The 18,959-nt window shown below is 36.0% G+C and overlaps 1 protein-coding gene across 5 annotated transcripts in view; it reads right to left on the bottom strand.

Moving 5' to 3' along the window:
- The window catches only part of ATP8A1 (ATPase phospholipid transporting 8A1), a 221,318-nt gene that overhangs the window by 120,925 nt on the left and 81,434 nt on the right, over positions 1-18,959 (bottom strand). For 3 of the 5 annotated variants that reach the window (XM_070505963.1, XM_014857150.3, XM_014857151.3), the window contains 3 exons: positions 15,235-15,312; positions 14,163-14,251; positions 7,136-7,180 (listed from right to left, as the gene is read on the bottom strand). In XM_070505963.1, coding sequence (XP_070362064.1) covers positions 7,136-7,180; positions 14,163-14,251; positions 15,235-15,312 — 212 coding nt within the window. The remainder of the gene's footprint in view (positions 1-7,135; positions 7,181-14,162; positions 14,252-15,234; positions 15,313-18,959) is intronic. The other 2 variants (XM_070505962.1, XM_070505961.1) reach the window with 1 other exon arrangement.

The following is an 18,959-nucleotide window of genomic DNA, read 5'->3' as shown; positions in this document are numbered from 1 at the left end:
TATAGTTCATTTTCCTGGAGCAAAATTATATTGTAGCCACATGAAATTTAAACAATTAATTTAAAAAATGTAATAAAACTGCTAAAATACCTGGAATTGAATTTCTTCTACTTCCAAATTTTTTTAAGCTTTTAGAATTTTGAGGACTAACAAAGTTATTATAAAAATTATTCTTTTACTTTAGCCTATGAGAAATCTTCATTGTATTAACACTACATAATTAGCATATTAAATACAAAAATATGAATAAACCGTTTACATATTTTATCAACATCTATCACTAACAAATATCTGATATATTTATGTACATATCACATTTGTTCTGTATAATTAAGGAGAACAAATCATAAAGGTGTACGGGATTTTTTGTGTTGTGGGAACACCCAGATCAGCAAACACATTATGTATTCCACATGAAACAAACAGTCAGAATTGCCTCCTTAATCTAGCTATTATTAATCTCATGGCCATGCAATTTAATATCAAAATGTTGAGATTCAGTGGAAGAACAAGGAGCATTTCAGCAGGAATGTCAAACCCAAAAGGTATACTTTGCAATTGTCAGTGAAAATATATGCATGTAAGCTTCTGTGCATAGAAGAAAATTTCAGAATTAATTCACCGAGGAAAAAATAATGTGTCCAAAACTAAATAACTGCAATCCAGAAAGCTTTTAATCACAATTTTTACAGGTTACAAAGGGTAATATTAATGCCAATGTGTCAAATATCAAGAGTTTCACATTTTAAAGTCAGTAGCTTGAATGGAAGGAGAAATCAAGGAAGAAAAAAAGAATTAGAAGTAATTGAACATACACAATATCGCCATTGAAATATATTTTTCCCATAAACAAAGGAGGAAGTTAGAATGTTTATAATAAAATATATCTTTATTCACATCTAGTTGTTTGGTCTATTAATTCTCAAAATTACAATATAATGCATCTTTATTTGCATGTAGTAGTTTAGAGTGCTCAAAATTTTCCTGGGAGACAGAATAAACACATTATTATTATTATTCCTCTTCCTCTAGCTTTAAAGATGGAGGGAAAAATCCAAGACCTTTTAAATGACTTATCAGTGGGGAGACGGAAAAAATCAGCATATTTCTCCTCCAAATACTATCACTGCTTAAAAATAGTTAATTATTTGAGGTGTCATAAAATCTCCCCATTTTTCAAATGTTTTCATTAATGGTTCTTAGTTATACTTTCCTACATATTTGTTAGATAAATTGAAACGTCGAGGAATATTCACAGTAACATCTTACATGTGGAGGTCTATTTTCTTTCCAAAGAATTCCAAACTAAAAGCCTTTATAAATCTGAAGATATGCCTTAATAATCTCACCAGTAATTCTTTCATTTCATAAGTCATGGTTACCATAATTGATATAACTTTCAAATGTATTTATAAGAAATAACACTGGATAAACAATTGAAATATTTACATGGACACAGTCCATCCTCCATGCACCCTTGAAGGCTTCCACCATGGATCATGGCTAAACAAGAATGCTTCTCCCAGAAAGTGGCTTTCTTCCCAAGATCATAAAAACCATAAAAAACTCATCTGCTGATCACATAGCCCAGGTCAGATAACTCAGGCAAGGCACTCTCATGACTCTTCTCTGAAATCTTACAAAACTTTTACTTTTAGTAAAAGTAAACAGATAAAATTAGGAAGCTCATGTCATTTCAAAATAAGAACCAACTATATTAAAAGCAAAAGTAATAGTTTAAACTGTTAGTTGACAAAACTACATGAATTTGCAAACTGCTCACAAGTAAAAATATAAGCAACATCTATATCTTGTTAAATTTTTCCATAGAAATTTTCAAGTGACACTTTGCTCACAAGGAGACAAAGAAATGATGATGTTTTGTAAGAAGCAATAAGGCAGAGACTGTAACAGTTAAAGAAGGAAGAAAAATGAGCTGTTAGCCCATGTCAGAAAACTTGCAGTTTCTTGCAGGCTGATTTAAAAGCTATGGAACATTGTAGATAATTATTTCTTGATCTTACAAAAATGAAGAATCCCCATAGCAATAAAGATTAAGAGAAAATTCAGAATGTATATGGCTTAATTAGTATTAGCTATTTTCATATATGACAGTATGGACTACCAATTTTTTTAAATTCAAAATTGGTATCAACAAGAAAGTCCTCAGAAGAAAAAAGAAAAATGTTGGATCCATACTTTTCACCTTAAACCAAAGAGGTTTCCACCTTGGATGAACAATTTAATAGAAGTATTCCAGATACGTGAAAATTTAAGAAATAACTTAGGGGTGGGAAAGGCTTAAGTATCATACATAATTCAGAAAACAAAACAAATAGACAAATTTGATTGCCCATATAGCTAAAACATTTCGTCATAGAAAAAACTACTGCAAGCAAAGTCAAAAGCCAAAGGCAAAACTGGGAGAAAAATATTTCCAACTCATATAATAAAAGTTAATTTCCATAAAATAAAAAGAACTCATGGAAATCAGTAAAAAAAAAAAAAAAATCAACAATGGAGTAGAACAACAAGCAAAGGATATAAACACACAGTCCACAGAGAAGGAAATACAAGTGGCTTTAAATATAAGTTCAACCTTATCCCATAATGAGAGAAATGAAATTTAAATTTATCAATTTGGCAGAAATAAAGTTTGACAAACTCTGTGCTGTTGTGATTATGGAACAAGTTAAGTCATATATCACTGGTGAGAAGGAAAACTAGTATAACTTCCAAAAAGGGCAGTTGGGAAATTACTATCGAAATTTAAAATGCATCTGTCTTTTGATCCAGTATTCTCAGTTCTAGGAAATTATGTTATCTATGGTACAAAATGCTGTATGTACAATTCATTCTTTGCAGCACATTTTTAATAGCAAAAGATAACCCAAGTTCTATCAGGGATGTTGCTTTAAAAAATTGTGGTACATCCACATAACAGAATACCACACAAAAAATGGGAAGCTTTTCATGGAATATTGACAAATCTCAAAAGAAAAGCTGATGCAGAACTTGTGTACAGTAGGCTTCACTTTTTGTAAAAACATGAAAAAAAAAACACATGCATGTACATGTGGAGAGTAGACCTAGCAAGATACACCTGAAATTGGTTACAGCGGCTGCCCTCAGAAGCGGGGGAAATGGAGGGCTCTAAGACAGGGAGCTCTTTCCACCCTTTGAATTTATAACATGTTAATGTATTAAAAACTTAAAAAACAAGTCAGATTTAAATTAAAAATTAAAAACTGGAACAAAATCCACATCGGCCACATGAAATAAATACACACCCTACGTATAAACTAAATGCACACATTATATACATTTCTATGCTACACACATGCACACGCGGGAAGACCACGGTGTGACTGCAGAGCACTGTTTCTTGAAAGGATCTGTACCTCCTGCTTTCGAATGGTGCTACTGGTTCCAAATCAAAATTCCTTAAAGGGAGATTTAATTTTCAGAGACGAATTTGTTATGCAGAGTCAGGTCCAGTCAAGATCAAGAATTTAAGTAAGTGATTGAATTCAATAATAATATTTTTGTTAGACACTGGTTTTGACCAAAGTAATGAGATCTGCTTTCCGCAGGGCTCAAAGTATTTCTGAAGGCAATTACAAAAGAAGAATTACAAAAACATTCTGTAAAACGGCTGCATCATTCGAATAAATAAATTACCTGTCAAAGTGACTACTTTGAAGACTAACACTAATTTGGATGTGTTAGATCTCATTATTATACAGTACACCTGGAAGAAAATTTTAGTGAGCCTAGCTGCTGCAGCAGAATAATACCACTTATTCCACACATAATTATAGACCAGAATAAAATGAGAAAATAAATAAGACCAGAAAAGAGTACTATCCACTGATATAATGATAATACTAAAAACCACAGTGAAATGATTAAGCATAGAACAATTTAAGGTAATCCTTCTGGAGAATCATGCTCACTAGCATTAACTTAAAAAAAAACCCTTAGAAAGAATAATGTGGAACTATATTAAACAGTTAAGAAAAACAAATATGTTATCTGGGATTTGCTTCAAAATAATAGTGGGGGGAAGGTGTAGCTGAATTGAAACTGGTCTTGAGTGCATATTACTGAAGTAAGTAGATGGGTACATCTGTCTACTTTTGTTTATGCCAGAAATTTTCCATAACAAACATCAGAACAAGAAAAAAACAGTTGTGGAAGTACATAGATTTGGAAAATAATCATATCTTAGGGCTTCATGAATGCTGAGAATAAGCAGACTTTTTTTCTCCAATTGTAGATTTTTAATGGAAAAGAATTAATCTAGAAGGTTATATGTTAGCCGATGGTACTTGGCAATAACAAGAAAACCGTGCCAATTTTGGAGTAAGTGGCTACCGGTTGGGAGATGATTTTATCTCCATAAACTATGTATATTAATATATTTAAGCAACTAGAGCTATAGCCATCATCCAATTGTGTTCTTGTCAAGAGAGCATGTTTGAAAGGACTACCACATTACAAGTTTGCCTTCAAGTTGACTAAATGTAAAATAATCTAAATACATTTAAGTGTTAAATATCATGTGTTTTTTTAACTTGACATTTTTGTAGTGACTATGGTTCAAGTAGGACAGTAAAGTATAATATAATACAGGTCACAGGCTTTATATATGGAATTCAGTGAACTTCACATTGAAAGGTGAAGCTGCTGACAGATAGGAATGAATTTCCAGATTCTGGATTTACACAGTCACGATGCGGTCAGGTGCCTGGAGCACATGATCCAACCAGGATCGTCTTTCCATCTTGGTTTCATTAGCAACATGAAATCAACTGGATGAGACCTGGGGCATGCCAAACCTATAAATGTGCAAAATTGTGCCCCCTATGCTAACTTTTCTCAACTCAGTAAAATTTCACCTGCTCTTGCTACCTTAACAAGAAAGAACGAAAAATAAAATGACTGAAATAGCAAGGATATCTTGTGCTCTAAAAGCAGATTCTCTTTAAAGTTCTTTAAAGTCTATAGGACGTAGTGGGACTAGGCTGAGTGAGGTTTTAACTCGATCTTCCATGTTTACTGGTTGTACTCTTTAGGTCAAGTTATATATTAGCTTCTTTGCCTAAATTTCACCAGTTTCAAAATGGTCATGTCAATCATAACTCATTAAATACGTCATGAGGATTAAGTGAGACACACCAGAGCTAACACTCCCTCTGAGCTTGCTATGTCCAGACACTATTCTAAGCACTTTAAAAACAGCACTCACTTCATCTTCACAACCTCCCTGTGATGTCTACGTTCTACCAGATGAGGACAGGCAGGTAGAGAGATTACGTAACTTGTCCAAGGGCACCAGTAGGATCAGGGTGTGAACCTGGGTGTCAGAATCCAAAGTCTGCATCATGGCCGTTGCACAGGACCCAGGGCATAACAGAAGCTCAAGAGTATCTATATTCCTTCATCTTTTCAGGCCTACAGGTAACCATTTGATAGATGGGGAATCCAAGCATATATTTAAAATAAAGCTCACTTTATTACAAAGGTGGCAAAATCCTTCCCTAGTGTTTTATTGTTTTTAAATTAAATCATTAACATCTAAGTTTCTAAGCAACTGCAGGTGGAAATGTACAAGCAATTTCTGAAAAAGCTGGAATTTTTTGTTTGGAGTTACCTGGTTTAGAATGTCAAATATCAAATTTTCCAAAAGGGTGTTTCACAAAAAGAACTTATTAAATTAGATAAAAGATCCTCTTTTTCCAACAGTGATAAAAGTCATGAAACCTCCATCAGAAGTAGAATATTTTAAATGACCTGACTAAACAAACAATAATTTTTAACATTTCCATTCAACATTAATAAAAATATGGTAAAGGTAACTTCCCTAAGAATAAATGAGTTATCTTAGAAAAATGTATATTAATTCTATACTAATGGACAGGGTTTAAAATTAATATGCTAATATTAGAGAAAAGCAACAAATGAGAAGATATAGTCAAAATTTTAACTACATTCTCAAAGGTTTAAATAAAAGGGAATATTTATGCCATTAAAGTTGAATTATCCACCAACAGTAAGACGCTTTGGCACATTTAAAAAATACTAAAAATTATTCAGTTGTGTGTAGGTGTCGAAATGTATGACACACCAAGCAACGACCTTTAACGTGATGACTCATCAGTTATCACATGAACCAAACAGCTGCCTCTGGCATTAACCTAGGTGTTATGAGGTTTACTGCAAACTGTTTCTGAGTCTCCACTTTACTGAAACAAAATCCAAGTTGAAAAATATCAAATGATGTTACTGGATTTCCATGCATATTGGAAATGTGGCTTAATCATAAAACACACGTGTAATCTGAAAATAAAAACATGACCACGTAGAAAACCACAATATTTTCAACAGTTACCAGCATTAAAAGAAACTGTTTTTGGAAATTTCATTGGCCAGTAAATCATGATGAACTATGGAAATATCAAAATAAACTTAGACTATTCTAAATGAAAATGTAAATCCATGGAAGCGGGGATTTTAAGGTAACACAAACAAAAAACCCAAAAAGTTATTGAAATTAAACCTATAAAATGCCATCTTTAACAATTCTAAAATTAATTATGTTTCAGTTAACTCTTGTCCTTGGTAGCATAGTCTTCCAAAATTTGTCCCAGACATTTCATTAAAAAAAGTTCATTTCCTAGTCGCCAAGCAGATTTAGTAAACTAGTTGAAAAGGAAATTTCCACTCCTTGGTGTTTCAGCAGCATTCTGCTAGCGCTGTAGAGTACGTACGTAGTGGCAGAAGGTGGCAGTGCTGAGCTAAAAAACAGAAGAAAGCTTCTGGAGCTGCAATTGAAATCCTAAGTAATCCACGGCCCAGGGACTCCGAGTTGATCATTACAGACTTTATTATGGGTATGTAACATAAAACTCTAATAAGCCTAATCTTTAAACTAAATGTTTTAAAATGACTAAAGGTGATTCAACACGAAATCATGGGTAGTCATGGTTTTCAAGAAATACTTACTTTATAGCATTGTCACCCTACCTGACCAGTAATGCTTTTGTCAAAAGTAATGAAGTGTGTCTAACAAAACAATAACATGCAAACCTTTTAAAGGAATCAGTGAGACAGAAAGATCCATGCAGCTTACCATTCATCAGGAGAGCAGCCATAATCCTCAGGTTCAGGGACATGGCTTCAGAAAGCAAGAGGAGGGACAGAAAGAGAGGAAAAAATAATCATAGAAAGGCTGGAAACATAAAAACATGAATAACGGAAGTACTGAAAGACAGATCTCAAAAAAGTTAAGAAAATGAACTTTTAGTTGCTTATGAAAGAATGGCAGTTAGTACAGTAAGTAGAACATGGCTTATGGTAACTAAGCAGGTTTACGAAGTTTGTTCTATAACTAGATAGTCCACTTGCCTCTTTGCCATGAAATTTACTGATTTTTATGCACAGAATTCAGTATTCAGTATGAAATATTTGAACTTAGCAGTTGAAATACAAGCTAAAGCCAACATAAAATTAATCACATATTGTATACTCAGAATAAAGTATTTTAATGAAAAAAACATGCCATTACCCAGGAACGAACTGTCACACTGATAAACTTTGCCAAATACATTTTAGAGGTAAATCTGACTACCATGAGGTGATGGTTCTTTAAGCAGATATACTAAAGTAAAAGTTAATTACATTTCTATAATTAAACGGAACCAAATTTTAAAAGATTGACTGATATTCCAAACTTTTCACTTAAATATACATCAGTCACTAAACCATTTATCTCAAACAGAAAACACAGTTGTCAACACTTTCATTTCATCCATTAGCTCATTTGAGCACTAGGAAAGTTTGATTGACGCGTAGCTTTCATTTCAACCAGCCAGTCATGTATTAATTAGTACCCATAATACATGACAGAGATTTTATTTATTTATATATTTATGTATTAAATTTTCCTTGTTAATTGTTCAATTTTTTCCAGCTTTATTAAGATATAATTGACATATAACATTGTGTAAGTTTAAGGTGTACAGTGTGGTGATCTGATGCATGTATATATTATAAAACGATCCCCACCACAGTGTTAGCTACCACCTTCATCCCATCACATAATTACCATTTCTTTTTTTTGTGATGAGAACATTTAAGATCATTCTCTCAGCAGCTAGAGCAGATTTTCTTATCTCCCATTTCTTTCATTATATATAACCATTCAATATTTTTCCTTTAAATTAAATATATTAGATATAGGTAGATTTTTAAAATATGTGGAACTCAGTACAAACGTAAAATCATTGTTATTTTTGAGAAATACACAATAAACCTCATTGGGATCCTTTCACTTCCTAAGTGTCCACCTCACTCTCTTTACCCTTCCAGCAAACTGGCTGTGACACGGGTCTCATCATTCCAAGCCTCCTCTTCCAGCTCCAAAGCATTAAACTGCCTCCAGTGCAGTACCCACTATCTTCACTCCAATCACCACAGAAGCAGTGGCTTTTCCTGACTATTCTCTCTCTTACCAAAGGAATTTTGTAGATGCTTGAGAGGAAGGGCTAACCAAGCCTCTTGTGGGCTGGACTCCCAGAAAAGGTGATGGCCTACTGCAAAGCTCTGCGGAAACTGGCTGCAGCCCAGTGCTTAAAGCAATTATTCCTGATCAACCTCAAGGTTTGGACTCCAGCCTCCAGACTGTACCAGGGGAAGGCCTGGTGCTACCCAAGCAAAAACACTGCCAAGGTTCTGCCACATTGCACTGGTATTATACAGCACCCCTGATCTCACACCAGGAGAGGGGCCAGTGCTCCTCAAGTCATGCAGCTTAAAAGTCACGGAGCTCAAGGCTCAAGGTCCCTCTCCCCAGGTCTGGTCCAGCCTTGGCAGACACTGAGTGCTACTCAGAATGTGATGAGCAGCAGACAATCCAAACACCTGCTCCTGATCCTGTCTGCATCAGCTTCCCTGAGATGGCTGTTCTAGCAGCTCCGGTGTGTATGCGCTTCCTGGTTATTTGCCTTCGTTTGCAAATCCCTGCTGTTACATCTGCCTGGAAAATGCTTCACTTAAATTCATCCTTAGATCTCAGCTCACATATCATTTTTTCAGGGGGCAGTCCCCGACCTTCCTGCTTAGATCTGTGGGGGACTGGAATTGGCCACCCCAAGACATGTCTCTTTGGCATGAGGATTATTTTGGGCTGGTTACTTTTAAAAACTGCAGACAGGAAAGAAACTCTGAAAAGTAGAATTTACTTACCCTTTGTAAAAGACATTTACATTTGTAAAGGAAATCTCCATCTGTAAAGGTGTCTCCCTCTCTGTACCAGGAAGAAGGGGGGATAACCTTATCTCTAGAGAGTCATTAATGTGGAAGGCAAGGACTCAAGTCTGCATAATTACCTGACTCTTGTTTATTGTGCTTGTGTGGTAATCTCCCATGATCGACTCCCCCCACCCCCAACATCTTCCTTTGCCTTTAGTTGAAGATGATTTTTAAGATGGTGGCTTCAGCCATTTTGGCGAATTGCTCAGTTTGCCTGAGCCTCTCCCATGTATACATGTTATAAAGCTTTGTTTAATTTTCTCCTGTTATTTTGTCTCATGTGAATTTAATTTGTTTTCTGGCCAGAAGGACCCAGAGCAGGTAGAGGAAATGTCTTCCTCCGCTACAGATCGAATCCCTGATAACAGACTCACATAGACCTTTGTACTGTGTCAGGATTTTACACTTGTCTGTATGATTACTTAACTAACAACCATTAACCCTCAATTAGACTATAAACTTTAGGAGGGCGGGAACCATGTGAACTTTTGCTGATCATAACATCCCCATCGTTTAACAAAGTGCCAAATACAGAGAAGGAGATAAACATTTGTTGAGGTATACGAATGAACAAATGAATGGTGTTTTACCAGCTTTAACCATCAGTCATGGTGAGCAGTAAGATAAATTTGTTGGTTATAATCTCCCTTGGAGCTAAGTATTATAATTATTGTGAAGTTTCTCATGGTGAATCTCTTCTTGGTGTTAAAGAAGCAGCTCATACTTTCAGTAAGCATACTGCTAAATAAAATATTGTCAAGTAAAGCTACTCACATATGGTATTCATATATAAACAAAGACTGCTTTTTTTTTTTGAGGAAGATTAGCCCTGAGCTAACATCTGTACCTATCTTCCTCTATTTTTTTCATATGTGGGATGCCTGCCAGAGTTTGGCTTGGTCCGTGCCTGGGATCCGAACCTGTGAATCCCAGGCCCACAGAAGCAGAACATGCGAAATTAACTGCTAGGCTACTGGGCCGGCCCCCAAAGATTGCTTTTAAGAACATTAATTTTTCACTTAAAGGGAAAATGTCATTGAAATGCTTTTAATACTGATTAAGTGACTTGCTCCCACAAAAAGTAGTTTAGTTTGCTTAACAGAATTTTTTTAAATCTTAGAGATTGTATCATGTTAAGCTTTGCCCAGCTCATCAGTTCATTCTAATAGTAAGGTCTGAATTATCAACAAAGATGGCACTTAGGATTTTAGCCCAGAAAGAATATCCGCTGTATTGAGAATCTTTGCCACTGAACATAAAAGCCTTCTTACCTATTTCTGGTATTTAAGGAACAGTGATAAAACTGACTTATTCCCTATAGGAAGCACTTTGTTGAAATGTTAAACAGTGGAATTTCTAGTTTGCAGTTAAGTTAGATTTACAAATGACATCACAACTCATTTATATCTAACTAAAGACAATGATCAAATGAAACAGTCTATACATTTAAGCATGGTGGCATCTCTGATTCAACGTTGATCTCTGCAAAACAATCAGCATCAGTACATGTGCACAAATCTTTTTATTTCGTTGCCCCTCATGAATCTGATTTGGGGCAATGATTATGTGAAATGAGAGGAAACTTACCAAGACTAAATTTTGAAGCATTGTTTTAAGTGTTCAATATTATCTTCTTACAAACCTATGGAATACACAGAACTAGGCAAAGATTGTACTATCAAGAGACTCCAAGTCTTGCCTTTCTGTTAAAAGTCATTAGAACTCACCTTTGACTCTATCTGGGGTAAAACTAGGTTTTACCTTACTTCTTAAAAAATGGTGAAGAAGCATTAGCTCTGAAATCGTAACCCCAAAGGCATTTGTTAGAACATGAAAGTTTGTGTTCTTCTCCTTTGTTTTGCTACCTCCTGGGGGGATAAACACCATGCTTTTTTCTGTGGGAGCTGGAAGTGCATGTACTTAATAGTTCCCCTTAATAAACAAGTGTCAACATTGCTGTGGGGCAAAGGGGATAGTAAAAGTATGTTATTTCCCTGTCTGGGTTCTTACAAACCAAGAGTGCCCAGAGGAAATTCCCAAAGAAAGGTGGCTGACAGTAATTACTTTTTCCTGCAGAGTCTGGCGGAATTAAGTTGCAGTGGTGTGTCTGCTATTGCGAACACCTGAACAGTCTGAAGTCTCATGGTTTGTCCAAAGCCTTCATATATCAACAGCTCTCTACAACGCTGACATTCCAATTGTCCATCAGGATGTGTGTGTGGCAGAGGGAGTGTTGATAAAAACTCAACCAGGGTTAAGGATCCTAAAAGCACATACACAGCCAGTACATGATTGATTATTGGAAGCAGCTTAACAACTAGCTTCACTCAGCAAGGATTCTGGTCTTCTCAAAAACATGATACATCATCCAAAGAAGAAACATATTTCTGTTTATATAGTTAAACTTTGCAAGCAAAGGAATGCCTGCTTTTTACTTCTTAACATGTTAACATTTTATGTCTGGAAAAGAACCTTAGAGATTATCTGGTTTTACCACCCTCATTTTAAAGGATTTGGAATATTTGAAAGGAATTGTCTAGGGTCACATGGTGAATTAGTGACAAAGCTAGGACTAGAACTTATGCCTTATGACTGCACCTCAATATTAAGAAATGTTAGTTTCCCAAGAGGAAATCTGTTTCACTGGAAACTTTATCTAAATGATGACAACACTTGACTCTTAATTCTACTTTAATATTAACCAGTCTCAAACCCACTCCAGCAGAATACAGTTGTTAATGACAACATCATCAATAGATAGGAGAAGAATACTGCCTGGAAGTGTTTAAGGACTTTTATTCCAAGAACAGGAAGAAAAACCTGATAAAGTGTACAGATCACTCTAAAAAATAAGATTTATGAATGCACAATTTGCGTAAGAACAAACATCACCATAAATCTCTCAGCAAGTATATTACAACAAACTCTAGAATCACAACAGGACTTTCCTTCTCTGAGATAGTTACGGGTGGAATACATAAGTTTTTAAAAAACTGACATAAGATGTCAAAAAGTGTGCTGACCCTCTCCTGCTCCAGCAGCTAATCAAAATACCAGCCGCCTGCAACAATGGGGGGAGGGGCGAGGAGAGCCTCTTTTGTCTATGGAGATTAGGAGATCTTTAGATAAAGAGGAAAGATACAAAATGGCATCCAGCTCTGGAAACACTAAGCATCCTTCTTAAATTAACAGCCTGTCTTTTCAGTGTGAAAAAGCCATTCAATTGAATGTCTTTTTAGCTTCATTTACCCACACAGTTTGAAGTCATTTTTAGTCACACTCTTTGCTAACCCAAAGTACAAAGATATCTGCCTGCATCTATTTCTCCTAGTAGACTCTGCATATAGAAGTAAACATACGATTCTAGAATTTTTTACCAAATGGTTGTTTATTTATAACTTTAAGGCATTTTCAAAATTCAATATACTATTTTTATACTAGCTTAGTGCTTGGAGACAGAGTGTGAGTGGGGAAGAGTGGGTACAAGCCAGAAAACCCAAAAGCAAGTGTCCCTGCTTGTACGGTGTAGGGGAACAGTATTTGCAACCTCAAGATGTATCTCCGGCACGAGGATTATTTTGGGCTGATTATTTTTAAAAAACTGCAGACATGGGAGAAGCTCTGAAAACCAAGTAGAAGTTACCCTTTGTAAGAAACATTTACATTTGTAAGGGAAATCTCCATTTGTAAAGGTGTCTCCCTCTTTGCACCAGGAGGAGGGGGATGACCTTATCTCTAGAAACTAGTATCAATGCAGAAGGCAAGGACTTGAATCTGCATAATAGCCTTATTCTTCTTTACTGTGCTCTTTCTGATAATCTCCTATAACTGACTCTCCCCACCCCCAACATCCTCCTTTGTCTTTAGCTGAAATAGTATTTAAGGTGGCAGCTTTCACCACTCTGGCGAGTTACTCCATTTTTCTGGTTTCTCCCATGTATACATGTTATAAAGCTTTGTTTGGTTTTCTCCTGTCATTCTGTCTTATGTCAATTTAATTCTTAGACCAGCCAGAAGGACCTAGAGGGAATAGAATTGAGGGTAGAAGAACTGTCTTCCTCTCCTACAATGGTTAAGAGACTGATATTTACCAGTCTCACTTGTAGAAAAGGGGTTTGGAAAATTTGATATATATGCCAATGTCAATCAATCAGGAGGTGTTTCACCTTTTGATCATGTCTTCTTAGGATATGTAAAAATTAATTTTCTCACATTACCCTATAAAATATTTAAAAAAGAAGGATTTTGAACAGTTTAGGCAAGCATACTTGGAAGTAAGAAATAAACGGGTGCTCAAGCAGCACATTCTAAAGGACATTAAGGGCCTGATAAAAGTTTTTGATGATATCCACTATCCCCCATATTTAAGAGTTTCGTATCCCTTCCTCCTTCCATTGTCAGATATTTAGATTGCTCTGTGATTGCAAAGAGGAGAAATGATAAAAGAAAAAAACAAATCAAAGGGCTAACTATCAGAAACAATCATATTTTAACTTGAAAACTGCCAAGGACAGACTGCATGTTCTTACCACATGCAAGCCGCACTCTAACTTTATGGCAACATAGAGAGAAGCATACATGTACTTTATTACCAGAGTCAGACAGAGACCTTCGGCAACTCTAAACACTGAAATATTATTGGGCAGAGCCCCCACCTCATAGGTAATTCCAAATGAAAAACAATACCAAACTATAAAAGACAAAATGTATATGGATACTGAAATTAAAACAGTTGCTTTCTCAATTAAAAAAAACACAACTCCCATAATAAGAATTCCCAAAATGTATCAAATTGTTGGCACTAACTAAATGTGTATTTCATATTCTAATTAAAGGGTAAAACTCACCCATAAGCAACTCCAGCTATGGTGCACTTCTTAAATTGCATTACATTGCATGTCAGAGTACCAGTTTTGTCAGAAAATATGTATTTTACCTAAAAAAAGTTTAAAATTTCTTATTAAAATTTCAGGTCTTTTTAAGCCAGTCTTTTAAAGATGGGGGAAAAAAACAGTCCTACATTATTCTATTTATCAATTTTGTTACATTATAGGGACACAATGAATACTATTGACTGACTACTTTCTGTACAATCATTAAGGAATATGTTCGACTGTATTTTTTTAGTATTTTAGCAATGAATCATTTAATATATGAACACTGTCAAGACTATCAAGATGTTAGAAAAACTACAGTCATATAGAAATTTGTCTTTATATGGTCTGAATTTCCACTAGAAAGTGCCACTCCTACTGCTTAACATTTATAGAGCACTAAAACATCTATTAGCATTTCTCAACATAACAAACAATTATGGAATTGGTGATAGCTTAAAATTAACTTTAGACAACATCTAAGTTGGTAAGAAAAAGGATAATTCTGGCCTAAATACTATTTGAAAAGTAAGAGTTAGCAGAGGGCAACACTACAAAAAAAACAACAACCATACTTTCTCAGCTAGTATGTATAAATGGATTACAAATATACACATAAGTGTAAATATAGCATGAACTATAAATCTAAAATTCCTGCGTGACTGCTATTATACTTTGACTTACACAACTTCACCAATCAACTTTAACTTTTCCTTCCTTTCTGGTCAAAAGCTATTAATGATTCTAATGTTGGGAGTTTATCACTCAAAAAGAGCCAACACTTTATATACTAATCAGACTATATACTGAAGGACATCCCTCAGTGCAATACCTTAATCTGAGAGCAAATTACGCTTTAAATAAAGTTTTAAAACTTCATTTACTAAAAATGAAAATTGATAGTTATGTACTAATGTGTATTTATGCCAATTACTCAAAAAATGGAAAATTAGGAGCTGTCAATTCACCTGAAATTGTCACATACTGCAGAAATTACACCAAATCTGACTTCTAATTCAACATATCAACAAGAAATTTAGTTTACCTGCCCAAGTTCCTCATTCAGATTAGATGTTCGAGCCATAGCAGCAGTGTCTGTGGGTTCATAATGCATATCAAGATCCTTTTTAAAAAAAATAAAAGACATCATTGATTACAACTGGTAATAAGAGTTTGAGTGAAATTTTACTTAGCTGGGGAGCTATAAATGAAATTACTCTCATCTCTTGCCATTCTTATGCCATTTCAGTTGATTACCCTGAAAAGTATTCAACACAGAATATATAATATCATATTTCACAGTAAAGGCAGTATGGTAGTTAAAATGTCTCTAGAATCAGGCAATCTTGCTTTATTATCATTCCACCATCTCCTAGATATGTGACCTATTATAAGGATTAAATAAGATAATGTGTAAAGTGCTTCCTACTGTGTCTGACACAATGTCAGTGCTTAATGCGAACTAAAATAGCCATTAAACATTGTTCAAATAATTAAGACTTTAAACCTCTGGAAAAATAATCTAAGTGGTTCTATCTTGTACTTTCTTGGCCAAGTTTCTTACACTTTATATACTTGAAAGCAAAACGAGTGCATGTCTCAAAACCCAAACAAAAATGTATAGTTCCTGTACCAATTTGTACTCACTTTGTACCCAGAAACTATGAGATTTGACTATTAATCCTATAAAAATTAATATTTCCTATGGTGGAACATTTTATCGACAAGAGTGGAAAGCAGATTTGCCATGCCAAAATGTCTCTTTGATTTGAGATTATTTTGGGCAGATTACTTTTAAGACAGGAAAGACTCAAGAAGAAAATGTGAACTTCTAACTGCCTAAAAGAATTTGAGACAGGAAGGATATCAGCAACATGGCAGAGTGAACTGTTTGCTTTTTCTCTCCCCCTTCTGAACCACAACTAAATGTACATTCAATGATCAATGGAGGAAGCCCACATAGCACAACAGGACACCTGAGAGATGCATGCAGCTATACACTGGAGGGTGGATGGACTGGTTCCCCGGGAAGTGGCAGAGATAGGTGAGCATACCCGGAGCCCTGTGCACCCACACAAATGCTTTCCAGTCTGGCGCCAAAGCACCCCAAAAGTGGGAACACGCCCCTGGGTGACTGTAGGAGGAGACAGTGGTAACCTTTGCTGGTGATCACTCTCGCTCACCCAGTGGGAATGGGGTGTCCACCATGCCCCTGCAGTGCCTAGAAGTGGCTCCAGCTTGGGTCCCAGCAAGGAAGCCCTGCCTGTCAAGGCACAGTGGCACCATGGACCACGAGCAGATCACGCAGTGGGCCAGGCACTCCCCAGGCCCCTAGAGAGCACACATAGGGCTGCTGAGCCCTGAAAGAGGGAACGTGTGCTGGGTAGCTGTGGGGAGAGTCGTGGCAAGCTTGAGCCTGGCGGGGATGGGGAACTCATTGTGCCTCGGAAGCACCTAGGAGTGGTCCTAGCCCGGGTCCCAGTGAGGAAGTCCTCCCTGCCAAGCACAGTCCACACAAGTGCCTCAACACACCCCAGGCTGGGGCAAGTACCCATAATACACCCACAGCCTCCAGTAGACAGGGTGGGGCCAGAAAGTCTGCTTCTGCTTCCCCCTAGGGGTAACAGGTGGAATCTGCATCCACAAGCACACTGACAAAAGGTTAGCTTGTAAAGCACCATAAGAAACAGCAGCAACAATTCAGACTAGAAGGAAAATGACAATTCTCCAGAAAACAACCCTGAAGACACAGGAATTTATAACCTAAATGACAGAGAATTCAAAATAGCCATCACAAGGAAACTCAACGATCTACAAGAAAATACAAAAAGACAATTCAAGGAGCTCAGCAATAAAATGATTCTCTTCACCAAACTGATTGAAACTATAAAAAAAAATCAAGCAGCAATTCTGGACATGATAAACACAATTAATGAAATAAAAAATAATCCAGAATCATTAAGAAATAGAAATGATCTTATGGAGGAAAGAATTAGTCTTCCTGAGCATAAAAATGTAGAAATTCTACAGGTGGAGGAGGAGACAGAAATATGGAAGAGACAAAACAAAATACAGATACCCTGAATGCTCCAGTGGACATCATAGAGGAGCAAATCAGCATAATCAAAGATAGACATGTTGAAATGCTCCAGACAGAGGAGAGAGAACTAAAACTAAAAAGAAATGAAAAAGGTCTCTGAGAAATATCCAACTCAATGAAGAAATGCAACATAAGAATTATAGGTATTAGAGAAGGTGAAGAGAAGGAGAATGGAGCATGTTCAAAGAAATAATAGCAGAGAATTCCACAAATCTAGGGAAAGAGAGGGAAATATGTGTGGAAGAATTTTCCAGATCGCCTAGATTTGTCAATCTAAAAAGACCTACTGCAAGACATATAGTAGTAAAACTGACAAAAATGAATGACATAGAAAGAGTACTCAGGGCAGCAAGGCAGAAGAAAATAACCTACAAAGGAATTCCTATCAGGCTTTCAGCAGATTTCTCTGCAGAAACCTTACAAGTTAGGAGAGAAGCAATGCCATATTCAAAACTTTAAAAGACAAGAATCTTCACCCAAGAATACTCTATCCAGCAAAAATATCCTTCAGATATGAGGGAGAAATTAAATCTTTCCCAGACAAACAAAAGCTAAGGGACCTTGTAGCCACAAGACACCCCATACAAGAAATCCTCAAGAAAGTCCTCATACCTGAAAAAAGAAAAAAGAGAGAAAGGGGTCACAAAACACAGACTAAGGAGATAAATAGTTAGAATCAGAATAGGATAGCAAATATTCAACTATAGCATTAGGCTAAAGGGAAGGAAAACACCAAAAGCAAAGACAATCTTGTCACTTTAACCACAAACTCACAACACAAGCTGGAATAAGATATGAGAAAAACAACATGGGAGGGGAGGAGGAAAGGGACTGAATCGGTTTAGACTAAGGAAGTAAGAGGCCATCAGAAAATGGACTATCTTACACCTAAGATTCTGACTACAAACTTCAGGGTAGCCACTAAACTAAAAACCTAAAAAGCAGAAGAGAGACACAAAAGATAAATAAGGAAAAAACAAAGAAACATATCATAAAAAAACTACATAATTCAATGGGTAGACCAAAACATACAGGACAAGAAACAAAGGAAACGCAGGAAAATCAGAAAATGAGTGATATAATGACAGCATTAAGCCCTCACACATCAATAATCACCCTAAACATAAATGGATTGAATTCTCCAATAAAAAGACACAGAGTGGCAAGATGGATTAAAGAACAAGATGCAACAATGTGCTGCCTCCAGGAAACACATCTCAGCCCCAATGACAAACACAGGCTCAGAGTGAAGGGGTGGAAGATGATACTCCAAGCTAATGGAAAACAAAAGAAAGCAGGGGTCACAATACTTATTAGACTTCAAGATAAGGCATGTAAGGAGAGACAAAGAGGGGCAGTATATAATGATCAAAGGGACAGTCCATCAAGAAGAAATAACACTTATAAATATCTATGCATCCAACACAGGAGCACCAAAGTTCATAAAGCAACTATTAACAAACCTAAAAGGAGAAATTAAAAATAACAGAATAATAGTAGAGGACCTCAACACCCCACTCACATCAATGGATAGATCATACAGACCGAAAATCAACAAGGAAACAGTGGAATTAAATGGAAAGCTAAACCAGTTGGAATTAATAGACATCCAAAAACAGCAGAATACACATTGTTCTCAAGTGTGCATGGAGCATTCTCAAGGACAGACC

This window comes from Equus asinus, chromosome 3 (assembly GCF_041296235.1).
Source record: "Equus asinus isolate D_3611 breed Donkey chromosome 3, EquAss-T2T_v2, whole genome shotgun sequence".
NCBI lineage: Eukaryota > Metazoa > Chordata > Mammalia > Perissodactyla > Equidae > Equus > Equus asinus.
The sequence above is the reverse complement of the archived record's forward strand: the minus strand, read 5'-3'. Positions and strand labels throughout refer to the sequence as shown.